At 38.5% G+C, this 13,176-nt stretch overlaps 1 protein-coding gene across 1 annotated transcript; it reads right to left on the bottom strand.

Moving 5' to 3' along the window:
* Positions 1-1,404: 1,404 nt before the first annotated feature.
* LOC132344713 (heat shock transcription factor, Y-linked-like) lies at positions 1,405-3,354 on the bottom strand. Its single transcript, XM_059884357.1, has 2 exons — positions 2,810-3,354; positions 1,405-2,379 (listed from the first exon to the last, which is right to left on the bottom strand). Exons 1-2 carry the CDS (start codon positions 3,317-3,319, stop codon positions 1,645-1,647), a joined length of 1,245 nt encoding a protein of 414 aa, XP_059740340.1. The 5' UTR covers positions 3,320-3,354; the 3' UTR covers positions 1,405-1,644.
* Between the last annotated feature and the right edge of the window lie 9,822 nt (positions 3,355-13,176).

The following is a 13,176-nucleotide window of genomic DNA, read 5'->3' as shown; positions in this document are numbered from 1 at the left end:
GGTCCTCCAAAAGGCAAGAGAACTCCAGGAAAGCAGCTACTCTTATTTGACTATGCCAAAGACTTTGACTGACACAACAAAACGACACACACACAAAAAGTCACATCAAAACGTGGAATATTCTTCCAAACATCGGAATACATGCCTCCTGAGAATTCTTACATCCATGTAAATAAAATAAATATTTATCAACTTGGAAAATTTTCTCAGTCAATAGGAAAGGTGAATTATGATAGTAGTGCAGGTTATAGAATGTTGTTGAGTAATGTGTAGAGCATTTGATTGGTTATTACATTTCTTTATTGATAATTCAGTAAGCACTTAAAATGTGTCATTTTCAGGCTCTATGTTTCAGCTGTTGTGAAAGATACATAAAGAGGGTAGACCCAAAACACATTGAAGATATCTGTACTCTCCTTCATAGAAGGGCAAACAGTAGTTCCTTCCAACCGCAAGAAATAGTTGAGACAAAGTTGTTAGAAGGGGCTTAGCATAAGGTAAGGTAAGGTTAGGTAAGTCACTTCAGTTGTGTTTGACTCTAGGCGACCCCATAGACGGCAGCCCAACAGGCCCCCACATCCCTGGGATTCTCCAGGCAAGAACACTGGAGTGGGTTGCCATTTTCTTCTCCAATGCATGAAAGTGAAAAGTGAAAGTGAAGTCGCTGAGTCGTATCCAACTCTTAGCGACCCCATGGACTGCAGCCTACCTGGCTCCTCTGACCATAGGATTTTCCAGGCAAGAGTACTGGAGCGTGGTGTCATTGCCCTCTCCGAGGGCTTAGCATGACTGAAAATAATTTGAGATTGTAGCTTCAGAAGAGAAAGATAATGAAATGACTAAGGAAAACAGATATCATGTCTTCCAAGAACTTTGTAACCATGCTGATGTGCTGCAGTAATGACCAGGAATTTATTCTGTCTCTACGGGGACAGATAAGCAACATCTAAACATGCATTTGAAATTATAGGGTGGAATCTTGGTGTCAGGAAATGAAGACGTATCTTAAGGACAGCAGCGCAAAAATGACCCTATAGAATACCACTTGTAAAGTACATAACGTGTGCTGACCATGGGCCAGTCACTGATTATATCATGCTATCTTTTCTATCACAGTAATGGTATAATTGTGATCATGATTTTGGATGTACTACAATATCTATATTTTCAGGGACAAAATTAATTTCTATAATGAAAACAATCTGCTGTCTAATCTTTAAGACTCTACCAGTAACTAATAGAATATAATATGTGAATGTGCTGAAGATCACACTGTGTATTTTTATTTATCTAATTTTATTTGCATCTCTTTCTTCACCCATACCATCCTAATTTAGACACCCCTTCATTTCAGCAGGGATGATTTCAGAAATCACTTTACATCCATTACCTCTTTTCCCTTGCTTCTCATTTTCTTGCTTACAAATATTATATCAGGTGTCATTTACCTAGGATGCATAACGAATGCTTTCTTGAACTGAAGAGTTTGGAATACCATGCAGTAAAATAGTAAACCAATGAACTAAAGCCTCATTTTCTCTTCTTTGTTTAAAAATTGAAAATGAAACTATGAAGATGAACATGGAAATTTAATGTTCAAATACAGGAATGGTAGGTATTTGTTGACATCTCCCAAAGTAACGTTCAATCTTCCTTAGGCTCCATAATCTGACACGTATTTGGTAGGTCAGTTTTAATTAGCATGGTTTCCATATAATGGTGATTGTTGATGAGTTGACTGGAAAGAGAGGAAGCAGATGTGTAAGTGCTTGTTGGCACTGAGAACCACGAGTTGCCTGTCTCTTGCAGGTTAGGAAAAGGATTGTCATGGCCTGACATATCGCTATGCCTGACTGGAAATTTAGAAGGCTCCACCATCAGTCCAGAATAAGTGCTCTGTAATGGGGATACAATGTGGTTCTGAGAAGTAGATGTAGTTGTAGTAGCAAAGTCCTCAATGGGGCCATTTACTTGAGTGTAGCTGCTATGTGAATGCCAATTAAAAATGCTCAACTTTTTTAAAACAGCAGGTTGATTTACCAAAATCTGTTCTGTTTGTCTAACCGATATTGGTGATGGGTGGTTAGGTAAGTCACATGGAGATAGGGCATTTGTATTAGTGACAATCTGGATGGTATGAGGCTTTTGTATGAAAGGCACAGGTAAACTTGTGGAGGCTGAAAATGCGCTCTCTCTACTAATTTCTGGAATAAATTCAGAGTTACGATCATCTTCGTTGACACTTGCTTTAACATGCTTCTTGTTATCTTGCACTAATGAAGATATTTGAGACGCATTATTAATCCCAACTCTTCTTTGCACTCTTAATAAAAGTTGAGGATGACCTCTTTTGAAATTTGGATTATAGTAGGTCTGTAACTAAAATCAAAGGATTACATTATTTAGTTTCTTTATAAACCAAGGTAAAACTGACAAGCAAAGCTAAGTTATAAAAATGTATTCCTTTAATGAAACCAACTAAATAGCATCAAATAAAACACCTCCATTAGTAGTTTAACAGGTAACATGTTAGAAAGAATACGATCCTCAATGAAAAATATATTTTATATATACAGTAAATACCACTTTAAGTTGCTTCAGGACTTATATCTGGTTTCACAGTGCTAGGAAAGTTTGTCAAACATCCAATATTTTAACATATCCAGCTGTTCTCAACTTCAAAAAATAAAACTTTTTAACGATTTGTTAGCTCAAGTTTAAATTCGGTTTTAGCTACATATGTAAATGTGCTTTCTAGGTCACATGATTTCATCTTACATATTGCCAATAAGTGAAAATGTTGGAATACCTTACTCAAAAGAGAGATGTTGTTTTCTTCTTCCAGAAAGACAGGTAGTGAAGCAGATCTTTGAAAAGTTTGTCGCTTTTTACTAAATCCATAAAGGTTAAGCTGTCGAATTAAACTCTTCATACTCTTGGTTTCAAATATTCTGAAAGGTGCCTTTCTTTCCAAGACTTCTTTCTTAAAGAGTTCTTCGTGGATCACTATACATGTGCCTCTCTCATCCCACCAAATAGATTCAAACTGATCACTTTCAACTATATTCCAAAGTTTTTGTGGAAAGGTGAGTGAAAGAAAATTAGTCACCTCATCTGTTTCAGATACAGAATATTTGTAGCATGGCCTTTTTATCACAAGATCCTCAGACAAAGCCTGAAAAGCATATTCTTCAATCATAGATCTCAAAACTGAGTCCCTAGTAAGTGTATAATCATACAAAGATCTAATGGAGGTTTCTGAATCAGTTGATTCATCCTTAGGAGGCCCATCTTGAATTTCTGAAGGTATATGTGCCATCTCAGAGAAATCTTTCTTCAGATCCTTTTCTCATTTGTCTGATTTTACTGACCACTACTTCAAAAATTGCTTGGCTGGCCAACAGAGAGAAACTCTCTAGACCATCGCAGAGGTCCTCAAAGTCAAAAGGCTGTGACATCACAAAATCACTTGTCTCCTAGCAATCAAAGGGTAGCTGTGACATCACAAAATCACTGGTCTCCTAGCCATTGAAAGGTGATGTTCAGCTAGGGTTTACTTCAGCATCAACTTAAAAATACAGCCTGCTTACAGAAATAGTAACCAAAACCATGAAGCATGCAAAATCTCATTCCTAAAGAATTTTTACACAGAAAAATCACATCAATAAATCTACTTGGTTTCTGAAATACAAGTGATTTATCACCCTTCTATACACACATTTTTCATATTCAGTACTGTTACCCAAGCAAAATTGGTCTACTGGCCTCTGCAATAAAATCTTTTAACTGTCTGGTTTCAACTACTCTGTGGTCTCTGTACTTAACTTTCAGCCTGGCTGGGGCTTTGGCATCTCTAAAACTGTTCATAGGATAATGCTCAGGATGTTATTGATGGCCCTTGAGGAGGAACTAAAGACCCTTGAATTTGACTAATGGCTAAATCATTATTATTCTCTATCACTTGATTATTATCCTTAGATTCTGTCTTTTCTAGCCTCACTGTTTAAAATTACTTTTTTTTTTATTGTTTTGTGTGTATTTTATTTTATTATTTTTTATTTGATTTTTTAACTTTACAATATTGTCCTGGTTTTGCCATACATCAACATGAATCCGCCACAGGTATACATGTGTTCCCCATCCTGAAACCTCCTCCCTCCTCCCTCCCCATACCATCCCTCTGGGTCGTCCCAGCACACCAGCCCCAAACATCCAGTATCGTGCATCGAACCTGAACTGGTGACTAGTTCATACATGATATTATACATGCTTCAATGTCATTCTACCAAATCATCTCACCCTCTACCTCTCCCAAGAGTCCAAAAGACTGTTCTATACATCAGTGTCTCTTTTGCTGTCTCATATACAGAGTTATTGTTACCATCTTTTAAATTCCATATATATGTGTTAGTATACTGTATTGGTGTTTTTCTTTCTGGCTTACTTCACTCTGTATAATAGGTTCCAGTTTCATCCACCTCATTAGAACTGATTGAAATTTATTCTTTTTAATGGCTGAGTAACACTCCATTGTATATATGCACCACAGCTTTCTCATTCATTCATCTGCTGATGGACATCTAGGTTGCTTCCATGTCCTGGCTACTAGAAACAGTGCTGCGATGAACATTGGGGTACACGTGTCTCTTTCAATTCTGGTTTTCTCAGTGTGTATGCCCAGCAGTGGGATTGCTGGATTATAAGGCAGTTATATTTCCAGTTTTTTAAGGAATCTCCACACTGTTCTCCATAGTGGCTGTACTACTTTGCATTCCCAGCAACAGTGTAAGAGGGTTCCCTTTTCTCCACATCCTCTCCAACATTGATTGCTTGTGGACTTTTGGATCGCACCCATTCTGACTGGTGTGAAATTGAACACCAGGAGGTCTACAATCTCCTACCTCTTTCTCTCGGTTTTCATACTTTTCAGTCTTCAGAAGGGACTGCTTAGAACACGAAAGGAAATAAAGTGTTGGACTTAGAACTCAATCATAAATGTGACAGAAAATCTCAGTTGCAGGTTCGATTTCTTTTTCAGGTTTTCCAGCTCTTGGAGTGTTTCAATCAGCAACAACTTTGGCTATTTCCTGTTGAGATGGAGCCTGGAGTTGGAAATAATTCTGAAATCTAAGCTTGGCATCAATATTTTCTCTTATGAAAATATACTTCTATATTTTATGTATGATATATATGTATATATAAGTCTATATCTGTCTATTTTTGTCAAAACTGGACAAAAATTTGAAAATTGGTAGATCTTTATTAAAAGCAGAGAGGTGAGTGATATAAAAGAGTCCTCATATTTTACATTCAGCCAAGAAAACATATTTTGAAGTATTTCCGCTTACATATATTCAACAACCGAGTCGACTTTTTAATCATTCTTCATTTGGGTTTTAATTTTTTTCCATTTCTATTAAATCTAACAGGAGTTAAAAGCCATTGCACCTTTTTTATACACACACTCATACACACAGGTGTATATATGTCAAAATATAATTTTATGCAACACTATTTAGGTGGCCAAACTCATTGCTTGCTCCCAAGATCTTAAATAAACTGTTTGGGAAGCCTTACATTACTTAATAATTTTCTGGCTGAACAATTCAGATCCTGTTGCTGAAAAGCTCTCCTTTAATCTCGCTCATCTTCCACAATTCTTTCTGTAATAAGAGGTAGGGCTCATACTTATGGGGACACCTTGAACGCATAAAATCACAACTCTCATTTACTTAGATATATTGTTCAAAGAACGCTGTTGCTCTCCTCACATTGGACACAACTTTATTTTATTTATTTTCAATATAAATATATGTATTTTAATTGGAGTCTAATTGCTTTACAATATTGTACTGGTTTTGCCATACATAAATATGAATCTGCCACAGGTATACATGTGTGCCACCTCCCTCCTCATATCATCCCTCCTGGTTATCCCAGTGCACCAGCCCCAAGCATCCTGTATCATGCATTGAACCTGGACTGCCAGTTTGGTGACCTATGTTATTATACATGTGTCAGTGCCATTCTCCCAAATCATACCACCCTAGCCGTCTCCCAGAGCTCAAAAGACTGTTTTATACATCTGTGTCTTTTTTGCATTCTCGCATACATGGTTATCGTTATCATCTTTCTAAATTCCACATATATGTGTTAGTTTATTCTATTGGTGTTTTTCTTTCTGGCTAACTTCATTCTGTATAATAGGCTCCAGTTTCATCCACCCCATTAGAACTGACTGAAATGTATTCCTTTTAATGGCTGAGTAATACTCCATTATGTATATATCCCACAGCTTTCTTATCCATTCATCCACTAATGGACATCTAGGTTGCTTCCATGTCCTGGCTATTAGAAACAGTGCTGTGATGAACATCGGGGTACACATGTCTCTTTCAATTCTGGTTTCCTTGGTGTGTATGCACAGCAGTGGGATTGTTGGGTCTTATGGCAGTTCTATTTGAAGGTTGTTTTTGTTTTTGTTTTTTTTTAAAGAATCTAAACAGTGTTCTCCATAGTGGCTGTACTAGTTTGCATTCCCACCAACAGTGTAAGAGGGTTCCTTTTTCTCCACACCTTATCCAGCATTTATTGCTTGTAGACTTTTGGAGCACAACCAATCTGACTGGCATGAAAAGGTACCTCATTGTGGTTTTGATTTTCATTTCTCTGATAATGAGTGATGTTGAGCATCTTTTCATGTGTTTGTTAGCTATCTGTATGTCTTCTTTGAAGAAATGTCTGTTTAGTTCTTTGGCCAATTTTTTCATTGAGTCGTTTATTTTCCTGGAATTGAGCTTCAGGAGTTGCTTGTATATTTTTGACATTAATTCTTTGTCAGTTGCTTCAGTTCAGTTCAGTTGTTCAGTCATGTCCGACTCTTTGCGACCCCATGAATTGCAGCACGACAGGCCTCCCTATCCATCTCCAACTCCTGGAGTTCAACAAACTCACGTCCATCGACTCGGTGATGCCAACCACCATCTCATCCTCTCTCGTCCTCTTCTCCTCCTGACCTCAATCCCTCCCAGCATCAGAGTCTTTACCAGTGAGTCAAATCGTCACAGGAGGTGGCCAAAGTACTGGAGTTTCAGCTTTAGCATCATTCCTTCCAAGGAACACCCAGGACTAAACTCCTGTAGGATGGACTGGATGGATCTCTTACATCAAGAGTCTTTTCCAGCACTACAGTTCAAAAGCATCAATTCTTCCATGCTCAGCTTTCTTCACAGTCGTACTCTCACATCCATACATGACTACAGGAAAAACCATAGCCCGGACTAGATGGACCATTGTTGGCAAAGTAATGTCTCTGCTTTTGAATATGCTATCAAGGTGGGTCACAACGTTCCTTCCAAGGAGTGTCTTTTAATTTCATGGCTGCAGACACCAACTGCAGTGACTTTGGAGCCCCAAAAAATAAAGTTTGACACTGTTTCCCCATCTATTTCCCATGACATGATGGTACCAGTTGCCATGATTTTCATTTTCTGAATGTTGAGCTTGAAGCCAACTTTTTCACTCTCCTCTTTCACTTTGATCAAGAGTCATTTTAGTTCCTCTTCACTTTCTGCCAGAAGGATGGTATCATCTGCATATCTGAGGTTATTGATATTTCTCTTGGCAATCTTGATTCCACCTTGTGCTTCCTCCAGCCCTGTGTTTCTCATGATGTACTCTGCATATAAGTTAAACAAGCAGGGTGACAATATACAGCCTAGACATACTCCTTTTCCTATTTGGAACCAGTATGTGTTCCATGTACAGTTCTAACTGTTGCTTCCTGACCTGCATATAGGTTTCTCAAGAGTCAGGTCAGGTGGTCTGGTATTCCCATCTCTTTCAGAATTTTCCACAGTTTATTGTGATCCACGCATTTAAAGGCTTCCACATAGACAATAAAGCAGAAACAGATGAATTTCTGGAACTCTCTTGCTTTTTCAATGATCCAGCAGATGTTGGCAACTTGATCTCTGGTTCCTCTGCCTTTTGTAAAACCAGCTTGAACATCTGGAAGTTCACAATTCACATATTGCTGAAGCCTGGCTTGGAGAATTTTGAGCATTTCTTTACTAGCATGTGAGATGAGTGCAATTGCATGGTGATGTGAGAATTCTTCGGCATTGCCTTTCTTTGGGATTGGAATGAAAACTGACCTTTTCGAGTCCTTTGGCCACTGCTGAGTTTTCCAAATATGCTGCCATATTGAGTGCAGCACTTTCACAGCATCATTAAAAGGGGCCAATAGCTTTAAATAGACATTTCTTTAAAGAAGACATATGGATGTCTAATAAACACATGAAATATGCTTAACATCATTCATCATTAGATAAATGAAAATTAAAATTGTAATGAGCAGTCGTCTCACACTGTTCAGAGTGGCCATCACCAGAAATTCTACAAGCAAGAAATCCTGGAAAGGCTGTGGAGAAAAGTTAACCCTAACACACTGTTGCCCGTAACACAAACTGGTACAACCTGTATTCAGAACAGTTTGGAGATTCCTTGAGAAACTTGGACTAGACCTGTCATATGGCCCAGAAACCCCACTTCTTTGCATATATCCAGAGGGAATTAGGATGGAACATAACACATGTACCCCAATGTTTATTGAAATTGCCTTTACAATAGCTATGACATGGAAGTAATCTAGATGCACATCAGCAGATGAATATATAAGGAAGTTGTGGTATATATACAAACGAAATATTACTCAGCTACAGAAAGGCATATATTTGTGTCACTTTTAATGAGTCAGTTCAACCTACAGCCTATTATTCAGAGTGAAAAAAGTTAGAGAGAGGCAAATATTGCACATTAATGCATATAAATTGGATTTAGGAAGACAGTAACAATAACCCTACCCACGTGGAGGCTAGTAAAGAAGACCCACATATAAATAACAGACTCTTAGACTGGGATGATTTGAGAACATAGCATTGAAACAGGTATATTACCATATATAAAAGAGATGATCAGTGCAAGTTCAGCATATGAAAGATGCACCCAACTCTTGTGCTGTGGAAGAACCCAGAATCATGGGGTAATAAGGAAGGTTTGAGTTGTGTTCAGGATAGGGAGATACATATTTTCATGTGGCTGGTTCATGTTGATCTATATGTCAAAAACCATCACAGTAATACATAGTAATTCTATTCCAATTATAAATCATTTTTGTAAAAAGAAATTAGAAGAAATTAAAAAAAAATGCATTTAGAAATAGCATGGACATGATCCAGAATACAACCTCAACAGTTGTTTTATACCTACTCAAGAAAGTGCTGTGATGAACATTGGGGCAGCGCTGTTTATAATAGCCAGGACATGGAAGCAACCTAGGTGTCCATCAGCAGATGAATGGATAAGAAAGCTGTGGTACATATACACAATGGAGTATTACTCAGCCATTAGAAAGAATAAATTTCAATCAGTTCTAATGAGGTGGATGAAACTGGAGCCTATTATACAGAGTGAAGTAAGCCAGAAGGATAAACACCAATACAGTATACTAATGCATATATATGGAATTTAGAAAGATGATAACAATAACCCTGTGTACGAGACAGCAAAAGAGACACTGATGTATAGAAGAGTCTTATGGACTTTGTGGGAGAGGGAGAGGGTGGGAAGATTTGGGAGAATGGCATTGAAACATGTAAAATATCCTGTAAGAAATGAGATGCCAGTCCAGGTTCGATGCACGATACTGGATGTTTGTGGCTAGTGCACTGGGACGACCCAGAGGGATGGTATGGGGAGGGAGGAGGGAGGAGGGTTCAGGATGGGGAACACATGTATACCCGTAGTGGATTCATTTTGATATTTGGCAAAACTAATACAATTATGTAAAGTTTAAAAATAAAATAAAATTAAAAAAAAAAAGAAAGTGGACTTAGGGCCCTTCCCCCCAGCCCATGACCCGCCTCCGGCCCCCGCCCTCCAAGTCCAACCTCCAATCTGTTTAATAAGAAGGCGCCTGTGTATGGCAGAGCTGGTGTGAGACGAAGAGTCAATCCTTCCCAGCCACCGGGATAATCAAGAGTTTGGCGGGACCTTCAAGCACACACCGAGATAATGAGGAGCCAGATGAAAAGCACAGACTATGGCGCTGAAATGGATTAATAAGGAACTTAGTGATTTGGCCCGTGACCCTCCAGCACAATGTTCTGCAGGTCCAGTTGGGGATGATATGTTTCATTGGCAAGCCACAATTATGGGACCTAATGACAGCCCTTATCAAGGCGGTGTATTCTTTTTGACAATTCATTTTCCTACAGACTACCCCTTCAAACTACCTAAGGTTGCATTTACAACAGGAATTTATCATCCAAATATTAACAGTAATGGCAGCATTTGTCTTGATATTCTAAGATCACAGTGGTCTCCTGCTTTAATTATTTCTAAAGTTCTTTTATCCATTTGTTCACTGCTATGTGATCCAAACCCAGATGACCCCCTAGTGCCAGAGATTGCATGGATGTATAAAACAGACAGAGATAAGTACAACAGAGTATCTCGGGAATGGACTCAGAAGTATGCCATGTGATGCTTAAAGTCAGACTAACCTGCATTATAGCTGGAATAAACTTTAAATTACTGTTTGTTTGTTTTTTTTATTTTCTTATCTGGCTGCTCCCCTATCAGACCTCATCTTTTTTAATTTTATTTTTTGTTTACCTCCCTCCATTCATTCACATGCTCATCTGAGAAGACTTAAGTTCTTCCAGCTTTGGACAATAACTGCTTTTAGAAACTGTAAAGTAGTTACAAGAGAACAGTTGCCCAAGATTCAAAATTTAAAAAAAAAAAAATGGAGCATGTGTATTATGTGGCCAATGTCTTCACTCTAACTTGCTGATGAGACTAAAACCATTCCTCACTGCTCTAACATGCTGAAGAATCATCTGAGAGGGAGGGAGATGGATGCTGAGTTGTCACATCAAAGGAAGCAGCATTATTCTAACAGCATCCATTCTTTTTTAAGCCTTCCACTGTTAGAGATTTGAGGTTACATGATATACTTTATGCTCATAACTGATATGGCTGGAGAATTGGTACTGAATTTATAGCATCAGCAGAACAGAAAATGTGATGTATTTTATGCATGTCAATAAAGGAATGACCTGTTCTTGTTCTACAGAGAATGGAAATTGGAAGTCAAACACCCTTTGTATTCCAAAATAGGGTCTCAAAACATTTTGTAATTTTCATTTAAATTGTTAGGAGGCTTGGAGCTATTAGTTAATCTATCTTCCAATACACTGTTTAATATAGCACTGAATAAATGATGCAAGTTGTCAATGGATGAGTGACCAACTAATAGCTCTGCTAGTAATTGATTTATTTTTCTTCATTAAAGTTGCATAAACCAAAAAACAAAACAATAAAGAAAGAAAGAAAGTGGGCATAGGAGGGGCAGACTATGTGTGCTGGTATAGAGGCTGAAAGTCAAAGAAGATAAGCTTGAGATTGCAACTATGTTTTTGCAGCATGACCTCAGTATCATAGTCTAAGTAGTGGAAGATGCATGTGGCAGAATGCAAGCTTAGTAGATCGGCATGCCTACTGTGGAACAGAGGTGCAGTAGGAGTTAAATGCATGCACTTGAGTGTCGTTTCAGGAGTGACGGTATATGTGTTTCAGAGTGAAGATAAATAGGTGCAGCAAAAGTGCTCTAAAATGTTGGAAAATACTTGTAAGAAGGCAGGTTCAGAGTGGAAGCTCAGTATTTGTGTGACTAATGTTATAGACTTAGACTTAAATTGAAGAAAGTAGAGAAGACCACTAGATGATTCAGTTCAGTTCAGTCGCTTAGTTGTGTCCGACTCTTTGTGACCCCATGAATCGCAGTATGCCAGGCCTTCCTGTCCATCACAAACTCCCGGAGTTCACTCAGACTTATGTCTATCGAGTCAGTGATGCCATTCAGCCATCTCATCATCTGTCGTCCCCTTCTCCTCCTGCCCCCAATCCCTCCCAGCATCAGAGTCTTTTCCAATGAGTCAGCTCTTCACATGAGGTGGCCAAAGTACTGGAGTTTCAGCTTCAGCATCATTCCCTCCAAAGAAATCCCAGGGCTGATCTCACTCAGAATGGATTGGTTGGATCTCCTTGTAGTCCAAGGGATTTTCAAGAGTCTTCTCCAACACCAGAGTTCAAAAGCATCCATTCTTTGGTGCTCAGCCTTCTTCACAGTCCAAGTCTCACATCCATACATGACTACTGGAAAAAGCATAGCCTTGACTAGATGGACCTTTGTTGGCAAAGTAATATCTCTGCTTTTGAATATGCTATCAAGTTTGGTCATAACTTTCCTTCCAAGGAGTAAGCATCTTTTAATTTCATGGCTGCAATCACCCTCTGCAGTGATTTTGGAGCCCCCCCCCCCCCCAATAAAGTCTGACACTGTTTCCATAGTTTCCCCATCTATTTCCCATGAAGTGATGGGACTGGAGGCCATGATCTTTTTTTTTTTTTTTTCCTGAATGTTGAGCTTTAAGCAAACTTTTTCACTCTCTACTTATGATTCAGGTATGACCTAAATCAGATCCCTTATGATTATACAGTGGACGTGACAAAAGATTTAAGGGAATAGATTTGATAGAGTGCCTGAAGAACTACAGATGGAGGTTCATGAAATTGTACAGGAGGCAGTGACCAAGAACATCCCCAAGAAAAGTAATGCCAAAAGGCGAAATGGTTGTCTGAGGAGGCCTTACAAATAGTTAAGTAAAGAAGAGAAGCAAAAGGCAAAGTGGAAAAGGGAAGATATACCCATATGACTGCAGATTACCAAAGAATAGCAAGGAGAGATAAAAAAGCCTTCCTCAGTGATCAATGCAAAGAAATAGAGGAAAACAATAGTTGGGAAAGACTAGCGATCTCTTCAAGGAAATTAGCGATACCAAGGGAATATTTCATGCCAAGATGGACACAATAAAGGACAGAAATTGTATGGACCTAAAAGAAGCAGAAGATATTAAGAAGAGGTAGCAAGAATCTATACAGAAAAGATTGAAGAACTATACAGAAAAAATCTTCGTGATCCAGATAATCATGATGATGTGATCACTCACCTAGAGCCAGACATCCTGAAACATGAAGTCAAGTCAGCCTTAGGAAGCATCAATACAAACAAAGCTAGTGGAGATATGGAACCGCAGTTGAGCGATTTCA

This window comes from Bos taurus, chromosome Y (assembly GCF_002263795.3).
Source record: "Bos taurus isolate L1 Dominette 01449 registration number 42190680 breed Hereford chromosome Y, ARS-UCD2.0, whole genome shotgun sequence".
NCBI lineage: Eukaryota > Metazoa > Chordata > Mammalia > Artiodactyla > Bovidae > Bos > Bos taurus.
The sequence above is the reverse complement of the archived record's forward strand: the minus strand, read 5'-3'. Positions and strand labels throughout refer to the sequence as shown.